The 24,084-nt window shown below is 41.7% G+C and overlaps 1 protein-coding gene across 3 annotated transcripts in view; it reads left to right on the top strand.

Moving 5' to 3' along the window:
• Positions 1-24,084, top strand: part of FBXO25 (F-box protein 25) — a 74,700-nt gene that overhangs the window by 22,846 nt on the left and 27,770 nt on the right. For all 3 annotated transcript variants that reach the window (XM_074988923.1, XM_074988925.1, XM_074988926.1), the window contains exons 3-6: positions 437-543; positions 1,598-1,647; positions 5,175-5,267; positions 23,454-23,547. In XM_074988923.1, the coding sequence (XP_074845024.1) occupies positions 437-543; positions 1,598-1,647; positions 5,175-5,267; positions 23,454-23,547 (344 nt within the window). The remainder of the gene's footprint in view (positions 1-436; positions 544-1,597; positions 1,648-5,174; positions 5,268-23,453; positions 23,548-24,084) is intronic.

Raw genomic sequence — 24,084 nt, 5'->3', positions numbered from 1 at the left:
AGACTAGGTGATCACAGGGGTCCTTTATTGCCTTGTAATTTGAGCATCTTGATACTGTATACTGCAGTGGTTTGTAGGCTAGGCTCCATCAGCCAGTGGTGGTCTATAGGTATACAATAGTGGTTTGAAGAAAGGTGTTTGATCATATGGTATTTGGCTCATCCTCATTAGTGTCTCCTAAATTATGCTTTTTAAAGTTTAAGTATGTCTCTAATACAAATTTCCTGTGGGAATTGCTATATTGGAAACAAGGATTCTACAGAATTATGAAAAAGAGAGAGGAAGTGCTGAATGTCATAGTAGAGACCTTAAGGCAGTGCTCTTTCAAATGTGAGTTTCTACTTGACAGAGGCTTCTTTCAGTATGGTGAGATGCAAGCCCTATAAAAATAAAGCCTTACCACTAAAATGCTCTTTAAATGTGTGTTTATTTTTAGCATATTGACTGATGACGAAGAAGAAGAGAGATACAGAAGTGAAGATTGTGAATTGGCAGCTAAGAAAAGGAAAAAAGACCATATTCGGAGTAACGCAAAATCACAATGTGAGATTGGAGTGCTTTCAGTTGTAGTTTGGAGGATGCTTTAGAACACTGAAGTACTTAAATGTTGCTATAAAGCTTAATCATACGGGCATAATTCACTAATCCTTATTAGTACTGCTCCTACAGAAACTCTCTATTTATGCACACATGAATGATACAGCTTTTCTAAACTACCATTAACCAGAGAGCATAAGCTCTTGATGGTCCCAATGATAATACATTTGTGAATTGTGATAGCACTCCAATATTCAAAGTCTACTGTTGCTATTTTTATTTTCCTTTTATGGAGTGCTTTTACTTTACATATTCAGAAGAACTTACTTTTCAGTTACTGCCTTTGTAAGCTTGTGCTAATCTTGTCATTTTAATTCAATTTGTCCATAGTGAAACAGCTCTTCGCAAAATTAATTTTTGCTTTTAATCACAGCATATAGGGTACTTGGTGGTGGTTTTTTTTGTTGTTTGTAGTTTTTTTCTTTAAAAGAAAAAGAATGTGGGAGATATAGTTACACACAGTCTTTGGAGACGCAAAGCATGGAGGGACAGATTGAGGCATATGGAACACTTAAAAGGGGCACAAATTGCTCTGGGTGGAGAGGACAACAAAAGGGAAATGTGAGACATAGATACTCCTGGGGAAACAACAGAATATATGTGCACAATAAGGGTGGGGTCTTGTCTAAAATATATGATCATGTGAGTACACATTAGGATACAGTTTTAATTACAAGAGGGCAGAACATAGGTTGTTGCTGTGGCCTAAAATCTGGAATTTCCTTACTTTCTTTTAGTATCTTTTTGGCATGTGTAATTACTACATGGGATAAATTTTTTGTAAGCGCCTAAGTAATTTAAATACTTCTGGGACTGTTTATCCACAGCCATTTGAAACTTACGTAAGCAGTTGTCCTTAAAACTGTTTTAATATCTTTTAAACAAGCCTCCTACTTGCAAAGAGTTTTATCAAGAAGGATACATTTATATAACTTTGTTTAATAAATATTGTGTAATGTGCTGAAAGTTAGAATACACTAATACAACTATTTGTTTTTAGGGTTTTATCGTGAAAAATGGATCTACGTTCACAAAGAAAGCACCAGAGAAGTAAGTGTCCTATGGCATGGGCCAAGACTGTCAGTCCTTACTTACTGCTTGGTTTTTTTACTTTGATGTTTTAGACCATTGTAAGCCTAGTCTTCACTTCTTAGTAACCCCATGCTGAATCCTGAATCTCCCCTCCCCTCCCCCATTTAATGTGTATGCATTGACACAGCCACATGTTACTACCAGTGCCTTATGTTGTGGTAGCCATTGAACTCTGAGAAATAGGGCGTACCACAAGCTAGTTTTTAACATGTATTGTTACCACAAGGTCAATATAATTTAAAACATAGTTATCCATAGCTGCTGAACAATCGAGATATCGTGGTCTTTCAGTTAATTCCCTAAACTCATTGAGCATCTATTCATGTGTCCTGTCTTGTTTCACTGTGCCCCGAAATGGTTTATGTTCACTTCCCTTTGTGCAGGGAAGTACATAGTCCCCTCTGCTTGCAGTTTACACAGCTATCCTATACCCAGTGTTTGAAACAGCAGAAAAATGGCTCCTAAGAAGTATATATGTTGTCAAGTAGGTTCCTGGCCCTTTGAATGCACCAGAATCTTGGTGCATCTTTGGGCTGAAATAAACCAACCCATATCTTTAACTGTACAAAGATGAATCTCAGATTATACAAAAGGTATATCTAACCAGCCTCTGGCTGATCACAAGCTTTAGCAGACCATATAGCAGTGCAAGGGAACAGTAAAGGGGTTTGAGGTGAGCAATCAGAAGATCAAGAAGAGAAATCAGAAATGTGGTGGTGACCCAGCAATTGGTTCATTTTAGAATGAAATGGCATATGTTTTGAGAAGCCTAACGAACAATGACTTGTTTCAGCATGAACTTGTGTGGAGCTCGGAGGGGTGTGGATTCACAATATGGATGTCCATGGAGATGTGTTCTAGCCCAGCCAGAATGGAAAGGTGAAGGAGGATGGCTTTAGCCTGATTGACAAAAGTTGTTCCCTTAAACATCCCACAAAAAGCAGAGTAAGATAAAGGGTGCATCCACCCTGGAGAAGCAGGGAAAAACAACATTTTTATCTGATTGCCAGCAGCTGTGCAGCAGTCTGAATTTGGCAGTTTCTTCTGGGTATTAGAAGTACTTTTATAAACCCCTATTCCCTCTCATATGTGGGTGCTCTGTCACTTAAGCACTGGAAATGCACATTCCAGCTCTTCACGTGACAGCTCTGGGTTCACAGTTAGTCACCCCATGTTTTCATCATAATGTGCTCTCACCAGTCTGTTCTTGCATTTCTACTCAGAAGCAGCGTTTCATGTTGAGGTTCTGTCATTTTAAAACATCATTTCAGTTTGTCTCAATGTTCACTTTGCCCTGTTCAATTCCCTTTGTGCTTTTTATGACTGCAAGCTGTTGCCTCAGTCTCCTCTAGTACTCAACATCTTCTGAAACCCCTACCCGTGTCTCCAGGCAGCTAGTGCAGAGGAACAAAACCAAAACATTATATCCATGTAAAGCAGAAAGTCTTGTTCTCTAATCACCAGGACCCAAACAGCACACCACTGCATCATCTTTTTTTTTACTGTTAGTAAGCAAACTTTGAGGTCTAGATTACTTCCACTCTCAATCCCAAGAATCAACATATGTGTTGTCCTGCAGCACCCTGCAAATAAATACAAGCTCAGGGTGACACAGTGAACTGTGGTACTATGAACTCAAGATATGAGCCAAGATCATCAAATTATAGAGTTGGCAGAGACCTCAGGAAGTCACTGAATCCAAAACCCCCTGCTCAAAGCAGGACCAACCCAACTAAATCATCCCAGTCAGGGCTTTGTCAAGCCAGGACTTAAAACCTCTAAGGATAGACGTTCTACTACCTCCCAAGATTACCCATTCCAGTACTTCACCACCCTCTTAGTAAAGTAGTTTTTACTAATATGCAATCTAGACCTCTCCTTCTGAAATTTGAGATCATTGTTCCTCATGCTGTCACCTGTCACCACTGAAAACAGCCTCTCGTCATCCTCTTTGCAACCCCCTTTATGTAGTTGAAGGCTGCTGTTGTATTCCCCTTCTCTTTGTAAGCTAAATAATCCCAAATCCCTCAGCCTTTTCTCATAAGTAGTGTGCTCCAGCCCCCTAATCACTTTTGTTGCCCCCTTCTTGGCTGTCTCCAGTGCATTCACAACCTTTGTGTAATGAGGCGCCCAGACCTGGATGCAGTATTCTAGGTGTAGCTTCACCAATGCCCAAACAAGTGGGAGAATTGCTTCCCGAGATCAGCTGGAAGTGCTTCTCTTATTGCACCCCAGTACGCTGTTAGCCTTCTTGGTTAAAGGGGCTCAGTTGATTATATCCAGCTTCATATCCACTGTAATCCCCAGGTCCTCTTCTGCAAAAAACGTTGCTTAGTCAGTCAGTCCCCAGCCTGTAATAGTGCTTGAGACTTTTCTGTCCCATGTACAGGACTCTGCACTTCTCCTGGTTGAATCTCATCAGATTTCTTTTGGCCCAGTTTGTCACTCTGGGCCTTGTATTGTTTGTCATTGCCACATATGATACAAGTACAGACAGGACGTGACAGCAGTGTACCAATATCAACAATAATTGTGTAGACTGTGAGGCAACATGTATACCATCTCCAAAGGCAATGGGTTGTTGGTTGATGAAATGTGTAAATGATTCTCTCAAACACACACATACACACACTCATCCCAACACACACCCTACCTGGCTTCATTCCCCATGCTAACCACAGCTGTCCTACAACTAAACTACTACTAACTCACCAGCGCCCATCCTGCTTCAGTGATCTGACCCTGAAACCTTAGTATATACATAGAAACTTAAGCTTGGGCAAGACATGACAAACACACACAAAACAGCCCTTAAGGATGCTAGCACCCCCATAATCCAGGTCATTACAATACATTTATATAATTACTTTCTTTAAATTAGATATTTAATTCAACCAAAATAGATAATTGTCAACAAACATGTATCAAATTCTGAAATAATATGCCTTGAAAGGAATCAATTAATCAAAAAAAACTTCTCTTGCATTTTTTTTGTCTGTTATAGACATAATTGCTGGCAAGTACTTTGAAATAAATGACCCATATAACTGAAACTGGTTGTTGCTTTGACAATATGCAGAATTTTAAGGACATAAATTTTTAATTTTTGGCACAGAATCCTTCCAGCAGTAATTCAAGGGTAATAAAGACAAGGCCTTAGTAATGTATGACATCACTTAGTGACCTTTTAGTTCAGAATAGAGCAGTTATAGTTTCCTCATCTCCTCTCTAAGGCTTCGTCTGCTTTTCTAAGTTTAACATGCGGCTCTGACAGTGCAGCGGCAGCCCTTATATACATCAGCGTGATCACAACACCATTGCTGGGAGAGAGCTCTCCTGGCCTAGATTCAGGAAAGTATCCCTATTCAAAAATGGTGCTTAAACATACACTTAAGTGCTTTCTTGAATCAGAACATTAGTGATGATTAACTGAACATCTGAATTTTTTTTTTTTGCTCTTAAAGTATGTTTTCTTCTTTTTCAAGAGACATGGCTATTGCACTTTGGGAGAAGCTTTTAATCGCTTAGATTTTTCAAGTGCAATTCAGGACATCAGAAGGTTCAATTATGTGGTCAAAGTAAGTTGTTTATATTACATATTTCATAAATATTTTGCTAGTTTGTCTGGCATAATTATATACCTACAGTTACAACTACGTAAAAATGAATATAAAATATATATAAATATGTCCTAATTTTAGAGTGAACTTACGGATTTTATTTTTGTGTGTTGAAAAACTGATTTATTATACTGTGAAATTCCTTAGACTGTAGAAGGAAGAAACTAAGCCAGTTAATCTTTCCTGATTAGTTTTTTTTTTTTTTTTTTTTTTTTTTTTTTAAAAGAGAAACCTGGATGATAACTTCAGTAGTCTCATTTTTGCATTTAAAATGAGTCATAAAAGAGAGCAAGTTAAGATCCAGCTATTAATATTCTGCAAAATAAGAATATATTTACCTTATTTTCACAATTACAATTTTAGCAAATTTGATAATGAGTTAGTCTTTGTTTTGATAGCATATAGACTAACACGGCTATCTCTCTGTTACTAACAAAGATTACTAGCGAAGATTTAAAGATTACCACCAAATAAATTATTTGGTTAGTCTTTAAAGTGCCATTGGACGGCTTTTTTGTTTTGATAATTGGTTATGAATTAGTAAATAATTCTGTGGCATATGTTCTCTGGGGGAAAAGAAAAAAGTACTCCTAGGATGGAGTACTGCAGAAAGGGATCCTCAGGTCATAATGGATCACAAGGTAAGTATGAGTCAGCAGTGTGACATTGTTGCAATAAAAAGCAAACATTATTCTGGGATGCATTAAGAGGAGTGTTGTAAGCAAGACATGAGAAGTTAATTCTTCCACTCTCCTCTGTGCTGGTTAGACCTCTGAAGTACTGTGTCCAATTCTGGACACCACATTTTAGGAAAAATGTGGAGAAATTGTGGAGGGTACTGAGAAAAGCAACTACAATGATTAAAGGTCTGGAAAATATGGCCAATGAGAGAGGGTTCAAGGAATTTGGTTTGTTTAGTTTGGCAAAGAGAAGGCTGAGAGGGGACATGATTACAACTTTCAAGTACCCGAAAGGGTGTTCAAAGGAGGAGGGAGAAAAATTGTTCTTCTAATGTCCAATAGGACAAGAAGCAATGGGGTGAAATTGCAGCAAGGGAGATTTTAGGTTGGACATGAAGAAAAGTTTCCTAACTTTTGTCAGGGCGGTTAAGTACCGGAATAAATTGCATAGAGAGGTTGTGGGATCTCCATCAATGGAGATATTTAAGAGCAGATTGGATAAATGTGTAACAGTGATCCTATAGATGGTGCTTGGCCCTGCCGTGAGGGCAGAGGACTGGACTTTTGGCTCTTGAGTCTCTTCCAGTCCCAGTATTCTATGATTCTATGAAAAGAATTGTGCTAGTGCTGAGGAGAGGAGCCGGGTGTGTGGTTTTGCGCTGAATGTATGCTCAAAATACAGTTAAGTGCAGTTACCAGCCTCCACCACTGGGGGCTGGGAAGAACAGCAGCGGAGACTCAAGGTGCTTATCTCTGATCAGCTGTTTGTGCTTGACAGAGAGAGTAGCGACTGGTTTCTGCACCAAGCTTCAGGAAATAGGTGCTGCTGCCTGTGAGCAGATCTTGTCTGGCACCCCTTTCTGACCTGCCATGTGGCAGTTGTCCTGGCTTAGCCCCTTTGCTACTGGGACTGACCCCTCCCTGCCCTCCCCAGCCCCCTTGGTCTAGGGAGCAACCACTGCTGTGATCTGAGGTGACATGCTGTACATTAGCTCCTTCCAGCCTGCCTCTGCAGGCAGTGTGTAAGTCCTGGTAGAGGATGTAGAGAGTGAGTGACAGAAGAAGTGGGGAGAGGGGCTTGGAGGAAGAAAAGGTATAGGTGTAGGGTGAGATTGGTTGGTTGGTTTTCATTTAGAAAGTTGTCAGCCCTAACTGTGCGGTTTCATTACACTGCTCTGTCAATATATGCCTCTCCACATGCTTTATAATTGGTCAGCACTTAGTGAGATAACTGGCATCCTTTTCTCCTATTATAATTTTCTCCTTACAAAATTACCAGTGAGGTGGCAAAATTTTCAGATGATGCGAAACTGGTCAAAATAGTTAAATCCGAAGCAGACAGTGAAGAGCATCAAAAGGCTCTCAGAAAACTGGGTGATTGACTGGGCAACAAAATGACAAATGAATTTTAATGTTGACAAATGCAAAGTAATGCATATTGGAAAACATAATCTCAACTATACATATAAATTGAAGGGGACAAAATTAGCCATTTTCAGCATCAGGCAAAAAAGCAAACCATGTTGGGAATCTTTAAGAAAGAGCTAGAGAGTAAAACAGATTATTTTGTCATCTCTATATAAATCCATGGTTGATATGTTCATCTTGAATACTGTGTGATATCTTGGCATCAGGGAGAGCTCAGAAAAGAGCAAAAAATGATTAAGGATGTGAATGGCTGTCAAATGAGGAGAGAAGAGATTAGCAAGACTGGGACTCTTCAGATTGAAAGAGACAATTAAGGGAGTCTGAAAGAAGTCTATTAAAATCATGGGTGCATCTACACTAGCAGTTAACTTTGAAGTTAAACGCTACTTTGAAGTAGCCAGCAGAGTCTACACACATTTTCCCTTACTTGGAAGTTAACTTTGAGTAAGGGAGCCCAACTTTGAAGTCCGTACTCCATTCCCAGGAATGGAGTAGTGCCCTACTTTGAAGTTTAACTTCAAAGTAGGGTGTATGTAGATGCTCAATTTTGAAGTCTATTACTTCGAAGTAAGCAACTTCAAAGTTATTTTTGTGGTGTAGACATGGCCCATGACTGTTGTGGAAGAAATGAATAAAGAAGAGAGATTTTTTTTTTTTCTTCCCAGGACATAAGAACTAGGGGTTACCAAATGGAAGTAAGAGGTAGCAGGTTTAAAACAAACAAAAGGAGGTACTTCTTCACACAGCCAGTCTGTGGATCTCCTTGAATTGGTTGAAACAGTAATTTAGCAAATAAATATAAATAAAAGACTGTGATATAATAGACTAAAGCTACGTGTACACTATGAAATAAACTCTTAATTTTTTTAATAAGATCAATGTCAAAAAGTTGAATTTACAAACTCGAAGTTAATCGTCCATGAATGTTCTGGAACATTGACTTACCATTTCTCCATGTCGATTTACTGCATCTCCATTGCCTTATCCAAGTGTGACTGCATGAGCAATGCATTGTCAGTACCTATCCCATAGTGCCTTAGCCCTGTTGCATTCTGGGAGCTTTGTAACATTGGGTTGTGGATGGGGGTAATTGCTGCAGTTGCTTGTGGGTGTTTTGTCACTATCCCAGAATTCAGAGTGCCCACTAACCACATGAAAACAAATGGGAAATTTGTGCCATTTTCTCTGGTACAGCACTGGTGTGGATCTTCAAATGCTTCCAGTCATTGCACAGGCCATTATGCCCACTTCCCGGAATGTCGTGCAGTATTTGCTTCGATGAAGGCGGTGGGCTGAGATGATAATTGTGGATGAAGACAGTGGAGATGAAATCGGTGAACTGCAGACTAGGAACTTAAAAATGCTGGATGCATTGCTTACAGTGGAGCGTTGTTTTTGGACTCGTGGAACCAGCACATGCATTGTTTTAGAGTCCTGGGATGACCAGCATTAGGTGCAGAACTTTTGCATGTGCAAATCCACTTTTATGGTACTTTGTGATTTGCTGTCCCCCTCCCTGAAGTACAGCAATACAATGATGAGGCTGGCTTTAATGGTTCGTGAGAAAGCTGCAATCTCTCTGTGGAAGTTTGCAACACCCGAAAGTGACCATCTAATTCGGGGTGGGCATGGTGATGCAGGTAACCAATGCAATCTGTTGGCATCTTCTGAGGAACATTGTGACACTGGGATATGTACAGCACGTAGTGGATGACTTTGCTGCCATGGGATTTCCTAACTGCAGTGGGGCAATAGATGACCTGCACATACGCACCATGGCCCCAGACCACCATCATCAACATGGGATGGTCAGGAAAGGTTCATAATGCACACATCTTCAGAAATTCTGTGTTGTACAGAAAGCTTCTGAATGGGACATTTTTCCCAGACCAAAAAATCAAGATTGGCAACATGGAGATGCCTATAGTAATACGGGGTAACCCTGCTGACCTGCTCCCTTGCCTCATGAAGCCATGTATAGGCACCCAGGACCACAACAAGGAGTACTTCAATTATTGACTCAAAAAATGCTGCCACTGTTCTTTGGCCCTCTGGCTGGCAGCAGATGCTATTCAGCCTGCTCCATCTGCTGCAGGATAAGGTCCTGCTTAGACCTCTTGCAGTTCCTTGCCCTGTCTCCCACACTGAGGATGCAGGCTGGAACGTGAAGGTCAAAACTGAGGTACAATTCACACAAAGCACTTACCCATAGAATGAATGGATCTTGAGACAATCTAGAAACTTCCTTTTTGCAAGGCTGCTTTTGGGTTCTTATGGGAGACAATCAAACTCTGTATTGCCCAGGCCGTCACTTATCCAGATTATTTCATTGTGGACATTTTAAAGCATGGATGTCCAGGAACAGGGTCTGCAGAGCCTGGCAGCTGCGTGGCAATGGGAAAGTGTTTCATTCCAGACACATGGCTGGCGGGGTCAGGAGGGATCTAGGTAGAGTGCAAAGAAGAGAAAAATGGGAGTGAGGGAGTTTTCCAGCAGCGTGGTGGAGGAAGAAACATTTCTCGGTGGCTCCCGATCAAGCCAGCAGCGTGGTGGGAGGGGAGAAGGTCAGGAAACCCTGACAGCCATGTGGAGGTGGGGGCGGGGGGGCACGAAGCATCCACTAATGATGCAGTGCAGTAATGTGATCCCAGGAAATTTTAAGTGGGCAGGGATCATTAGGTATAAATTTAATAGAAATTCCCATGCTTCTTTAGGTTGCCAAAGAGAACATTACCCTCCTAAGAATAACAAATAGGGGGGAAAAAAAGAGATGCTCATCCTGTGTGAGCACAAGCCTGGAAAATTTGCCAAAATGCTGTGTGGCACTGTGATATCAGTTTGGTATCTGGTTGCCTGGCATGGCAAGATGTGCTATTGTGGAAGCCACAGTAAGTCAGGCCTGCCCAAAAACCTTGTGGAAAAAATAAAATTACATGGATTGAGGCCTTCCTGGAGAGCTCCAAAAGGATAAGGGTTCCATCCCCAGAAGTACTAACATGCTGTTCTGAGGGGCATAGATCCATAGAAAACCTATACTTAAACCTAGCCACAACCCACGTGTAGCATTCTAGAAAAAAAATACTTACCAGAATAGCTGAGCTCTGATGGTTCCGGTGTTGGAGTAGAATGGACCAGCTCAAGGTCGAGTGTGAAGAGCTCCAGGCTGTTGGGAACAGCTTCCTCAGGCCCCTGCTGGTTGCCCCTGTCCTCCACTCCATTGGCCTCTTCCTCCAGTCCTCCCCCACCCCCCAAGCTCAGCTTCTCTCAGCCCCTCCCCCCCAGACTCTGCAGAAAGGCCTCCTGAAGAGTCCCAATTAAAATTGGGCAACATCATTGAGTTTCTCTCAAGAATGGTATCCAGCTGTTCGTAACACTGGCACGTCTTGGGAGATGACCCCGATCACCCGTTGGCTTCCTGTACTTTCTGATAACCCTGCCGGAGTTCTTTCACCTTTACCAGGCATTGCTGAACATCCCAGGAGTAGTCTCTGATTATCCACATGAAATCTGTATACAATGTCCACATTTCGCTTGCAGACTTGAAGTCTTCCCTGCACTGATTCCTTTCCCCATACAGCAAGGAGATCCATGATGTCATGGGACCATACTGGAGCTCTCTTGTGACCCTGAGAACTCGGATCAGAAGCCTGAGTATTCATGATAACGAGATGGCTACCAATAAGATGGCTTCCAATGTGATGGCTAGAAAGAAATTTGGGCTTTTGTGCACCCCTTAAATTTTGGCTTTATGGTGATGAATTCGAATTCATGGGCTTCCTGTTACCGACTTCCTGTGCACCTGGAGAGCAGTGGAGATAGAAGTGGACAACCATGGGCCATTGTGGGATACATATGGAACGCCTCTGGAGGCTAAAGTCTATTTAAACAAATGGCATTGCCACACTAGCATTAATTCAACCTTTTAAATTTGAACTTGGCGCTACACAGACTCGCTTTGTGTCTGTAGTAATATCATCCATAGCACTCCCTAAAATCAACCTAATGGTATTTTACAGTGAAGACAGTGACATTGTAAAATCAAGCTAACTGCTTAAAATTGACTTCATGAAATAGTGTAGATGTATCCTAAGTAGCTCAGTCTCTGCAAACAACTAATCAAAGAACATGACAAAGTAGTGAATAAAAGAGAACTGCTTGGCCTTACAAGCAGTGTAACTAGATCTGTCTTAGTTCAGTTTACACAATTCTTCCCAGGTATAGAACCTGTTTTCTTTGACTTGCCTTATAGCTTTGCCAAAATTTAAATGTATGCATAAGGGGAGAGACGAGACTGACACAGATGGACAACGGTTCAGGTTTGATTTGGTGGAAAAGTGGCAGAAAAGTCTGTGCCCATTCCCCTCCAGAACCTGGAATGGAATGCAAGATTCCTTAGTATTACCAGTCATCTGACAACAGGTCTCCATGAAAGCTTCCGTCAAAGCATGTGCTCCAAGTCTTTCCTAACTCTGGGCTATACAGAATGGCTGTGTCTACATTTGTAATCCTCTTTCAAAAGAGGTATGCAAATGAGGTACAGATTTGCATATCTGGCACCTCATTTGCATATTTCAAAATAGCTTCTTTTGAAAGCAAACCCCATCTTCGAAAGAATCCTTCTTCCCATTAAAAAAAGAAAGAAGGATTCTTTCGTAGATGGGGTTTACTTTCAGAAGAGCAGTGTTTACACTGGTATTCTTCTTTCGAAAGAAGCTATTTTGAAATAAGAGTATGCAAATGAGGTGCCAGATATGCAAAGAGAGGAGCTGGGAGCAGCCACAGTCACCAGCCATGGCAGGGAGAGAAGATGCCACTCAGAGCTGAGCTCCAGCTGCCGTTATTGACTCCCCTCCCATCAGGTCGGGCAGCAGGAAATGGCTCCCCGGTCAGTAGTGGTAGGCGGAGCTTGGTTTTGAGAAACACTTTCCCCACCCCCAGCGGATTTACATGTGAGGTATTTTATATAATCATTTCTTCAGATTTCCAAAAAGCATTTGACAAGGTCCCAAACAAGATGCTGCTAAAAAAGTGGTGTAGTCACAGAGTGACAAGCAACATGTATGCTGTGGATCACCTTTTCCCAAAGTATGGTCAGTGGCCCAGTACCAGTGCTTGGGGGTGGGGGGGGGAAATGTCCTTAAAAATATACAAATTATCGCAATGTACTACTATTATTATTGTGAATAAATAATAAACAGTGAAAATTTATTAATTTTTCATTCTATTTTTATATGCATTTATAATTTGGGGCTGCAAAAAAGGTACTGAATAAAACTGGGTCCCAACTACATAAAGTTTGGGAAACCCTGCTAAGGATCAAAAACTAACTAGGGCTGCGTCTACACGTGCACGCTACTTCGAAGTAGCGGCACCAACTTCGAAATAGCGCCCGTCACGTCTACACGTGTTGGGCGCTATTTCGAAGTTGAAATCGACGTTAGGCGGCGAGACGTCGAAGTCGCTAACCCCATGAGCGGATGGGAATAGCGCCCTACTTCGACGTTCAACATCGAAGTAGGGACGTGTAGACGATCCGCGTCCCGCAACATCGAAATAGCGGGGTCCTCCATGGCGGCCATCAGCTGGGGGGTTGAGAGATACTCTCTCTCCAGCCCTTGCGGGGCTCTGTGGTCACCGTGGGCAGCAGCCCTTAGCCCAGGGCTTCTGGCTGCTGCTGCTGCAGCTGGGGGTCCGTGCTGCATATACAGGGTCTGCAACTAGTTGTTGGCTCTGTGTATCTTGCACTGTTTAATGAAAGTGTGTCTGGGAGGGGCCCTTTAAGGGAGCGACTTGCTGTTGAGTCCGCCCCATGACCCTGTCTGCAGCTGTGCCTGGCTCCCTTATTTCGATGTGTGCTACTTTGCCGTGTAGACGTTCCCTCGCTGTGCCTATTTCGATGTTGGGCTGCGCAACGTCGAAGTTGAACATCGACGTTGCCAGCCCTGGAGGACGTGTAGACGTTATTCATCGAAATAGCCTATTTCGATGTCGCAACATCGAAATAAGCTATTTCGAAGTTGGGTGCACGTGTAGACGTAGCCTAGGAGTCAGAAACCAAAAAGAGTAGGAGGAATGGTCTGCTTTCATTGTGGCAAAAGGTTTCTAGCAGGGTATCTCAAAGGTCTATTTTACATTCCATGATTAATGCATTTATTAATGACCAGGCAATGACAAGTAATGAGACAGCAACGTTTACAAAATGATTCAAAATTAGTTATGTTTGGCTGGAATGGCAGAGTGATAACATAAACTTAAATGTTGTCAAATGCAAACTAATGCACACTGGAGGGAACAAATTGAATGTGTACATTTTTAAAGGTGCTAAATTATCGGCATCAAATAAAGAAAGGGGCAAGCACATAACAGAGGTCTCAAAGTTTGGGTGCTTCAGGATTACAGTGTTGAATAATATGAAAAATATTTTCTGTGTAGTTCCATGGTGTGGCTTCCTCCAAAATACTGTGCAATATTCATCATCTAATCTCAGAACGGATATTGCACAATTAGAGAGGTTTCAGAGAGGAATGACCAGAACTGTCAAGGGCCTGGAAAAACTTTCATAGCAAGAGAGAGTGAAAAGATTGTGTTTGATTACCCCCAGAAGTGAGATGTGTCAGAAGTGTAACATAGAATCCTAGGGCTGGAAGGGACCTCAGGAGGTCATCAAGTCCAGCCCCCTGCTTCCACCAGTATCAACCCCAACTAAGTCATCCCAGGCAGGACTTTGTAAAGCCAGGACTTAAAAACCTCTAGGGATGGAGATTCCACCACCTCTCTAGGCAGCGAATTCCAGTGCTTCACCACCCTCCTGGTGAAGTAGTTTTTCCAAATATCCAACCTACTCCTCTCCTCCTGTAATTTCAGACCATTGCTCCTTCTGCTGTCTGTCACCACTGAGAACTGTTTCTCTCCATTCTCCTTAGAGCTCCCCTCCAGAAACTTGAAGGCTGCTATTAAATCAGCCCTCAGTCTTCTCTTCTGCAAACTAAACAGGCCCAAATCCCTCTACCTCTCCTCAGGTCATGAGCTTCAGTTCCTTAATCATTTTCATTGCCCTCTGCTGAACCTGCTCCAGCACATCCATATCCTTTCTATTCTGGGGGGCCCAAAACTGGACACAGTAGTCCAGATTTGGCCTCTCCAGTGCTAAATAGAGGGGAACAACAACTTTTCTAGATCTGCTCAAAATGCTTTTTCTAATGCCCCCTAATATGGCATTAGCGTTCTTGGCAAAAAGGGCATGTTGTTTACTCATGTGCAGCCTTTCATCCACCATAATCCCTAGATCCCTTTCCACTGTTTGGTGCGTAGCCAGTTGGTCCCAAACCTATGAAAATGCTTGGGATTCTTCTGTTCCAAGTGCAGGACTCTACACTTCTCCTTCTTGAACCGCCTCAGATTTCTTTTGGCCCAATCCTCCAATTTATCCAAATCACTCTGGGTCTTGTATCTACCTTTCCCCCTAGCTTGGTGTCATGCACAAACATGCTGAGGGTGCAATCCAGTCCCTCATCCAGGTCATTAATAAAGATATTGAACAACACTGGCTCCAAAATCAAGCCTTGGGGTGCACCACTTGGAACTGACCGCCATTCAGATATTGAGCAATTGACCACTACCCCTTGGACCTGACCATCAAGCCAGCTTTCTATCCATCTTACAGTCCATGTATCCAGTCCATACTTTCTTAACTTATGGGCAAGAATGTTGGGGAGACAGTATCAAAAGCTTTGCGGACATCAAGGTATATCGCATCCACTGACTTCCTCATGTCTCCCGAGCCTGTTACCTCATCATAGAAGCTAATCAGATTGGTCAGGCATGACTTGCCCTTGGTGAATCCATGTTGACTACTTTTGATCACTTTCCCCTCTTCCAAGTGCTCCAAAATGGATTGTTTGAGGATCACCTCAATGATTTTTCCAGGGACTGACATAAGGCTGACCTATGGTTCCCTGGATTGTCTTTCTTTCCTGTTTTAAAGATGGACACTACATTTGCCTTTTTCCAGTCATACGGGATCTCTCAGGAGCTCCAAGAGTCTTTCGAAGATAATGGCAAAGGCTCAGTAATGAAGTCTGCCAATTCCCTCACTACCCTTGGGTGCATTAAATCCAGATGCATGGATTTTCCAAGTAGCTCTTAACTCGTTCCTTCTGCACTGATGCTGCCCTCCACCTTCCCATTGTCTAGTACCGTAGTGTGGGAGCTGTCCTTGTCCATGAAAACTGAGGCAAAAAAGGCATTGAGTACTCCAGCTTTTCTTACTTCATCCATCACTGGGTTACCTCACTCATTCAGTAATGGCTCCACACCTTCCCTGATAAACCTCTTACTGTTAACATGCACATAGAAACCCTTCTTGTTACCCTTCACATCTGTATTTTACTGCTCACCTTTCTTCCTTTTGTCAGGATCCTGAAGGTTCAATCCAGGCTATCAATAGGTTGATGATGCCTGCCATGTTACCCTGGCTGCCTTAAATGTTCTGGTAGTGGACAAGCATGTCATTCAGAGTGTCTGTGTGCTGTTCAGCCCTGGTGCAACACTCTGACCTTAGCCTACTTTTTAAAAAAAAACAAAAAAAAAAAAACTAACAAAGTCCCCCGTGGTCTCCATCAGCCTTCAATACTGCTGGCAGGGTGATTTGAGTGCACCTCCAGTCCCAGATTTTCCCCAAACCGTCTGCCATTACAACTATGTGTACACAGCAGAACTACTCTGTGTCTTTGAAATGTGCCTGTTATTTCAACATATTTTTTCAAAATAACGGGTGCACTGTTTCAATGCCCCTTGTAGGAGTAGCAAGGGGTGCTTCGGAATAGCGCATTATTTCAACATTTGGAGGTGTCCAGGACAGCACTAAATCCCTGTTATAATCATGAGGGTTAGCCAGCAGCCTGGGAGTAAAAGGGTTAACCTTCTTAACCAGGTGGGGTTGGCTTATAGAAACGTAGGTAAAAATTAATTTTTTTGGCTCCTCCCTTTTTCTGTCCTGCTGCTGCTGCTTTCCAGCCATGGAGGAGAAAAAAAAATATTTTCCTCCAAGAACAGGCACTTCAATCTTCTCTAAGTAGGGTAAAGTTTAGATAAGTCCCTTAGGCTTTATTGTTTTATGGTTTGGGAAGTGGGATCTAATGTCTGTGCACTTCTTAGAAATGTTCTTTTACTCTCCTTGTAACTAAGTTCTAGGCCCATGGTGAAAACTCCCCATGTGTTTTACCTTGTGACTCTTCTATCTAGTCATAAGGCTTGCAACACAAATATTGTTGTAATAATAAAAGTTCTCTCTTTTTCTTTTCATTAACCTGGTATTGGTTAATGTTTGTGTCCTGGTTTTTACTTGTGGGGCTAAAATTTCCCAAGTAGTCTCTCCCTGGTTTCCTTATTATTACTTGGGGGGTGGCGGCAAATTTTATCCCCAAAATCTAAGGTTTTTTTAGGATTTTGGGAGGGAAGTTTATACCAAAACCTGGTAAATAAGGTTTTGGAGGTACTTTTGCTGGCCCCCACTTCTGCATTTGTCTTGCTAAAGTGTGGGGGGAAAACCATGACATGGTGGCATAGTGGTGGGATCATGTTGAGAACCCAGAATAAAATAGGCTATCTTGAAATATACTGGAAATAAGAACCCAATTTGCATAGTGCAAATTGCATATGTTGTTTAAAGTATTGGGTGCCATGTAGATTTAACCTAAGTGTCCAGCCCTCTCCTGAAATATATAGAGAAATAATGAGGCTCAGTTGTCTTTGAATAGACAAAAGTACAGATTATCACTTTCACTGACAATAACAATCACATTCATTCAAATATATGTTTTAGATTAAACGTAAAGCAAGTTCATTAACAAAAAGACACAGGTGAAGTAATCCCGAGATGATGATGATGGAGGTCTAATGGGTTGCAAGGCAAAGTTTAAAATATGCCTTCTAATAACTAAGACCTAACTTTAAAAGCTACAGACTTTGCTTGAGGTAGTTTCTCACCAAACAATCTTTGGCCAGGACCCAACACGTGGAACACAAAGTGCTTGGTTTCTTTGCCTCTTGTGTTATAAGATAAAGATGGAGTCTGTCTGTCCATTGTGTTCTGAAAGGCATTGTCTTCGTCTTACAAGCTACGTCTACACTAGACCAAAATTTCGAAATGGCCATGAAAATGGCCATTTCGAAATTTACTAATGAAGCGGTGAAATACATTTTCAGTGCCTCACTAGAATGCCGGCAGCCATGGCACTTCGAAATTGATGTGGCTCGCCGCCGCGTGGCTTATCCAGATGGGGCTCCTTTTTGAAAGGACCCCGGCAACTTTGAAATTCCTTTATTCCTATCTGCTGTTAGGAATAAGGGGATTTCAAAGTTGCCGGGTCCTTTCGAAAAGGAGCCCCATCCTGGTGAGCCACATCAATTTTGAAGTGCCGTGGCTGCTGACATTCTCATGAGGTGCTGAATATCTATTTCAGCACTTCATTAGTACACTTCAAAATGGCTATTTGCACGGCCATTTCAAAGTCTTGGGCTGGTGTAGACACGGCCAAAGTCAGGAAGGTCTCCTGAAAAGAGTCCCTCAATCTCCTGTTTCCTCTTTCAGGTATTGGGGTTGGGGGCTGGCTATGTTAATTCTCCATTTCTCTAGTTCAGTCTCAGGATGTTCCCTGCTCATTTAGCTTGATAGCTACAGGATTTCTTGTTCTTGATAGCTTTGTTTACTACTGATTATGTAAATTGAAGTAATCTCATTTCTTTGTCTAGGATAGATCTCTGCCCAAGCTAACCTGTCTGGTTTTAAACACGCGCACGTGCATGCGCACACACACAATTCATAGCTGTATATGTTACATATATGTTTACAATGCTATTATTGTCCACTGTTATTTTTCCAGTGATACCTCACGAGTTACATTTTGTACAAATACTATTGCAGTAGCATGTAGCAGATGACTATAGAGGTATCAAAAAGAGACATCTAAAAGTATATAAAAATGCTACACAATGATTAGAAAAGTTGGCTTCTGCTGTCTCATAGCACAAGAGAAAAGGAACATTGAATTAAGGTAAGATTTCGGGGAATTTAAAACCAATAAAAGGAAACACTCTTTTACATAACCTGTGGATCTCTCTCTGTCACAGGAAGTTGACGACAGCAAGAATCAAAGTTCAAATGTAATTTGGATATTTATATGGTATCAAGACTATCCAAAGTAGTGATATTTGATGATACAGTTTGAAAGAGGCATTATACATCATGCTTCAGTGTTTAAGCCTATTTTTAACAAGTGCAAATCAGCAAAAGTCTAATATGGCAGGGGCAGATTACCCCCCATTACACTACCTCTCTCTGTTGTAGAAGCTTCTTGTATTGGCCACTCCTGGAGACAGATGAGTGAACTAAGTGGACCTCAGTTCTCAGTATGACACTTCGTGTGTTATTGTCTTGTTCTTCTGTTGTCCAAGAGAAACTTTTAGTTGTCAACAGACATAATGCTGACTTATGTTTTTACAGTGTGTTTATAACATTCTTCTGTTTGGTCATCTGGAACTAAGTAACTCTTCTGAGGCCCCACTCCAGCTCTTTGCAGGTGTCTGTATTCTGTCTAAGCACAAGCAAACACAGAACAGTCATCTGGTTTTTCTGTTGGCAAATCAGTAATAAAATCAGAAAAGATAACTTTGTGACAAACAGCATTTTCTTACCAGAGCTCCAGCTCTCTCAGTTCCGATGTTATTTCCAAAATAATTCATATGTAGAAAATTCTTAGGCAATACAATGAAAATGTTTGGCAGGAAGGAGAAGACACCATTTTTATGGTGTGGGGAAAGACATTTGTTTTGTTGAGTAATTGGAAAAAGCTCCTTTCCAAATATCTGAGGGCTTTCACGGAGAATTCAGTAAAAATACTAACATAGTTTAAATTTCTCCTTCATTTTTTTTCTTAGGTGTGCGGATTGCACCTCCCTCGGGACCTGGCTGGTCCTGAATGAGGAAATTTGCCAGACAAAGAGAGGTCTCCCTAACACCACAGACTGGTGCCCCTCTTTGCTGGTGGCTCCACGACCTCTTGGTCCTCCTGCCTCCCACACCACCATCTCAAGCCCCTGCTGCCACCTCACCTCCAGCCTGGCCTGTGCTGGCCCCAGTCCCAGATGTGTCTGGGCTGCTGTCCATGGCCCCAGCTGCCAGCCCTGTGAAGGCCAGTTCCAGCCCTAGATGTAAGCCCTATAAAGAAACTGTAGTCCTATCTATATTAAAAATCCCCTCCAAACCTGGCGGTTTTCCCCCTACTTCTCAAGCAAGTATGAAGTCTCATGACCTTTCTTGTATTTGCAAAATATACTTTAACACATTGTACAGTAACAAAACAACAACCATTAATGCATTCTGTGTTCACATTCAAACTAGTAATGCATTTCCCACTTTTGAACTGCAAATTAGAGAAGTTCTATAGTATATAATAAAATAGTCCATACAGCTTTTCAAGAGATAAGAAATTTTGCTTTTGATAGGTGGGATCCTGTAAAGTGATTACTTGAGCTCCATTGAAATTTCCAATCCAAAGTTCAAAATGTTCTCCCTCATAATATAACTTAACTACTGTCTAGTCAAAAAGAATTGACCGTGGATCTCCTTTTGAAGTAGAGAAATTAAAATTGCCAAGCATACTTAATGCACATTATTTAAGCATCAGGTTATGAATGTAGGAAATTGTAATCTCTACCTCTTTCATTTAAGAAAAAGTCTATCAATCAAAACAAGCTTTCTAAATATAGCTCTTATTATGAATACAGAAAAGGTAAGAGAAAATAAGAATTTTAGTAGTGTGAGAAGTAAACTACTCAATTTTCCCAGTGTAGTTTTGTTAGAGGATGAGTGTGAATTCTATCAACACATCTAGAAAGCTAATATGTAAAAAAAATTAATTTTAATATACTGTTTGCAACTTTAAGTCTTTTGCTTTTGTCCTGATATCTCATTCTGCAAATAAATTATTTGCCCCAGTGTCAAAATTCTCTACTGTTTCATTTCCGTGTCCAATATCAGATTTACCATTAATGTAGGCACCAGTATCTTTTTATTTTTCCCTTACATTTAATGTAATTATACCTTCTTTGTAACCAAAAGCAATTTTTTCTTAGGCGTGCCTTCTTGTGTTCTTTGTAACAGAACTGTGTAAAACAGCTCAGTGTAAATAAGTGTAAGTAGTGGCCCTTGCACCACAATTTGCTTTGCATGCATTGAAATGGAAGCTGCTTTGTATCTCTGAAGGCTCAGAGAAGTCTGTTTGTCCAAGAAAATAGCACCCTTTTCAGCTACAAAACGGGGAAGGCCAACACTTGAAAAAGGAACGGGATGGGGGAATGTAGAGTGGAAATGACCATTCCTGTTTTTGAAGTCTAGACATTCATTTGCAGAAGGACCTGTTATTTCTGGCTGCGTCCTGTTTCCAAGCCATTCTCAACCCATCTCTTCACCATCCACCTATCCTTAAGAGGCTCTTAGAGGGACTTCTGTGAGCTGACATACAGTTGTAGGAACAGCCAGCATACAGCACTGTTCCCCAACATGTGAGGTAGAGGCCATTTTAGCTGAAGTTGGAGAAAAATAACAGCCTCTCTCAATTTTGTAGAAGTGAGAAAACCAGTCTGTAGTTATGATTATTACCTTCAAAGATTAATCTTATGCTGAAATCAAAAGCAGAGTTCTCCAGTGGCAATTCACTGTGCTCTATGTTGATTCCACACCCACCTGTGTTTTGTAAGAGGCAATGTTTAATTCTTAAAATATGGGTGTACATTTCTCAAATTAATTCTAGTTTATGAATATACATATCCATTTTTTGCTTCAGTTAAACTACAGGTTGCACTTCTTTATCCAGCATATTTGGGACCTGACAGGTCTCAAACAAGAAAATTTTTCCAGCCCAATCACCAGCTTGCCTCTGGCATATCTCCAGACCAGGCCCCACACAGTGCTTCAGCCCTTGTGCTGCTGCTGGGTAGGTGGGAGCTTTGGCTCCCGAGCACATGGGGCAGGCCCCACTGGGGCTCCTACACTGGCCTGCTGTTCTCTTGTCGGGACAAGAAACTACTGGACTTCAGAGGGGCAACCTTTACTGTATAGCTTGTGATAATATAATTGTATGTACATCATTCATCATTGAATTATTGCAGCTCTCTGTTCCTGGGGCTGAAGGTGGAAGCAATGCATAGGACTCCATTTCACAGAGGATGTGGCAGCTTCTCTCTTGACTCCGGTGCACTGTGATGAGCCCTGTAACTGATGGCTGAGCTCTGTAACTTTATCCTCACACACAACTATTTCAGATTTGGCGAGGATATATACCTTCAAATCAGCGGCACAGCTATGGGTACCCGCATGGCCCCTCAATATGCCAATATTTTCATGGCTGACCTGGAACAGCGCTTCCTTAGCTCTCGCCCCACTAACACCCCGTCTCTACTTACGCAACATTGATGACATCTTCATCATCTGGACCCATGGGAAGGAGACTCTGGAGGAATTCCACCGGCACTTTAACAACTTTCACCCCAACATCAACCCAGCCTGGAACAGTCTACACAGGAGATCCACTTCCTGGACACCACGGTGCTAATACATGATGGCCTCATCAATACCACCCTGTACCATAAACCCACTGACCTCTACGCCTACCTTCATGCCTCCAGCTTCCATCCCAGACACACGACACGGTCCATTGTCTACAGCCAAGCACTAAGGTATAACCGCATTTGCTCCAACCCCTCCGACAGAGACAAACACCTACAGGATGTGTACCAAGCATTCTTGAAACTGCAGTACCCACCTGAGGAAGTGGGGGAAAAAACAGATCAACAGACCCAGACGTGTGCCACGAAGCCTCCTACTACAGGACAAGCCCAAGACAAACCAGCAGAACACCACTAGCCATCACCTACAGTCCTCAGCTAAAACCTCTACAGCGCATCATCAGGGATTTACAACCCATCCTGGACAATGATCCCCCACTTTCACAGGCCGTGGGAGGCAGACCAGTCCTTGGCCACAGACAACCTGCCAACCTGAAGCAAATCCTAACTAGCAACTATATACCACACCACAGTCACTCTAACTCAGGGACCCATCCACGCAACAAATCTCGTTGCCAGGTCTGCCCACATATCTACACCAGCAACACCATTACAGGACCTAACCAGATCAGCCACAGCATCCTGGGTTCATTCAGCTGCACGTCTACCAATATAATTTATGCCATCACGTGCCAGCAATGCCCCTCTGCTATACACATCGGACAAACTGGACAGTCTCTACATAAAAGAATAAACGCACACAAATCAGATATCAGAAATGGCAATATCCAAAAACCGATAGGAGAGCACTTCAATCTCCCAGGCCACACAGTAGCAGACTTAAAAGTAGCTATCCTACAGCAAAAAAAATTTCAGGACCAGACTCCAAAGAGAAATTGCTGAGCTACAATTCATCTGCAAATTCAACACCCTCAGCTCAGGCTTAAACAAAGACTGTGAATGGCTGGCAAAATACAAAAGCAGCTTCCCCTCCCTTGGTGTTCACACCTCCAGATCAACTGCTGGTAGTAAGCCTCACCCTTGCTGACTGAGCTAACCTTGTTATCCCCACCCTTGCTCTGGCTTATTTATACCTGGCCCTGCAGATTTCCATGACCAGCATCTGATGAAGTGAGTCTGTGCTCACGAAAGCTCAAGCTCAAAACTTTTCTGCTGTTAGCCATATTTATAGTAATCTTAGACTCTGAGGACTTTCTCAGGAGCCTATTTGGTGGTATGTACACTGAAGATATGCTTCTATTTGAGCTAATATTGGGAAATTAATTAGTGAAATCTGTGTACACTTTCAGTTTTCTTTGATTTTGTACCTTCTTTTCTCTCCTTAGTGCTTTGGCTACTAAAGTAAGTTCATAAGTCATAACTGTAATGCTACTGTCTTTCATGGAAGAATATCTATCTAAAGCATGCTTGGTTTTGTAGTCCTTTTTAATGTTAATATTTTTTGTTTTAGTTGTTGCAGTTAATTGCGAAATCTCAGCTAACGTCACTAAGTGGTGCTGCACAGAAGAACTACTTCAATATTTTGGATAAAATTGTACGAAAGGGTAAGTTCAGGGTTCATTAGCATTGAATGGGTTGCTTTTCTCACCTTACAACTAGTTTAATTATTTTTATATGTTCTGCTTATGTGTCCAAAAAAATAGGTAATATATTTAATTAGTGGAAATCTAATATACCGTGTAACCAAGTTTTTAACATTGAAGAGTACCATTGAAAGTAAACTTATCAAGTGAAATAAGAGCATATTCTTCATGGGCAGAAGTTCCTGGATTTTCTTTTACTATTTTACACTTGTTTTCAAATCTAAAAGTTCTTAACTTCAGAACAAAACCATTGCTCTTTTTATTAACATGGATACTTGAATGTTTTCAAAAAAAGACCTACATTTACATGATGAACTAAAAAACGTTAGCAGCAATTTGCCAAGTTGACCCCAGAGGTGTGCAAGAAGCGACAATTATTCCTGGTATTTATAATAAGAAAACTGGGCTCTTATACGTTAAAGATGGATTTTTTTTAAGGTAACCACTGTATATTTAATACAGTCAGCCTTGAAAGTAGGAAAGCCACTTTAAAAGCTA

The sequence above is a fragment of the Carettochelys insculpta genome, chromosome 3 (genome assembly GCF_033958435.1).
Source record: "Carettochelys insculpta isolate YL-2023 chromosome 3, ASM3395843v1, whole genome shotgun sequence".
Lineage (NCBI taxonomy): Eukaryota > Metazoa > Chordata > Testudines > Carettochelyidae > Carettochelys > Carettochelys insculpta.
This window is presented reverse-complemented; position numbering and strand designations above follow the sequence as displayed.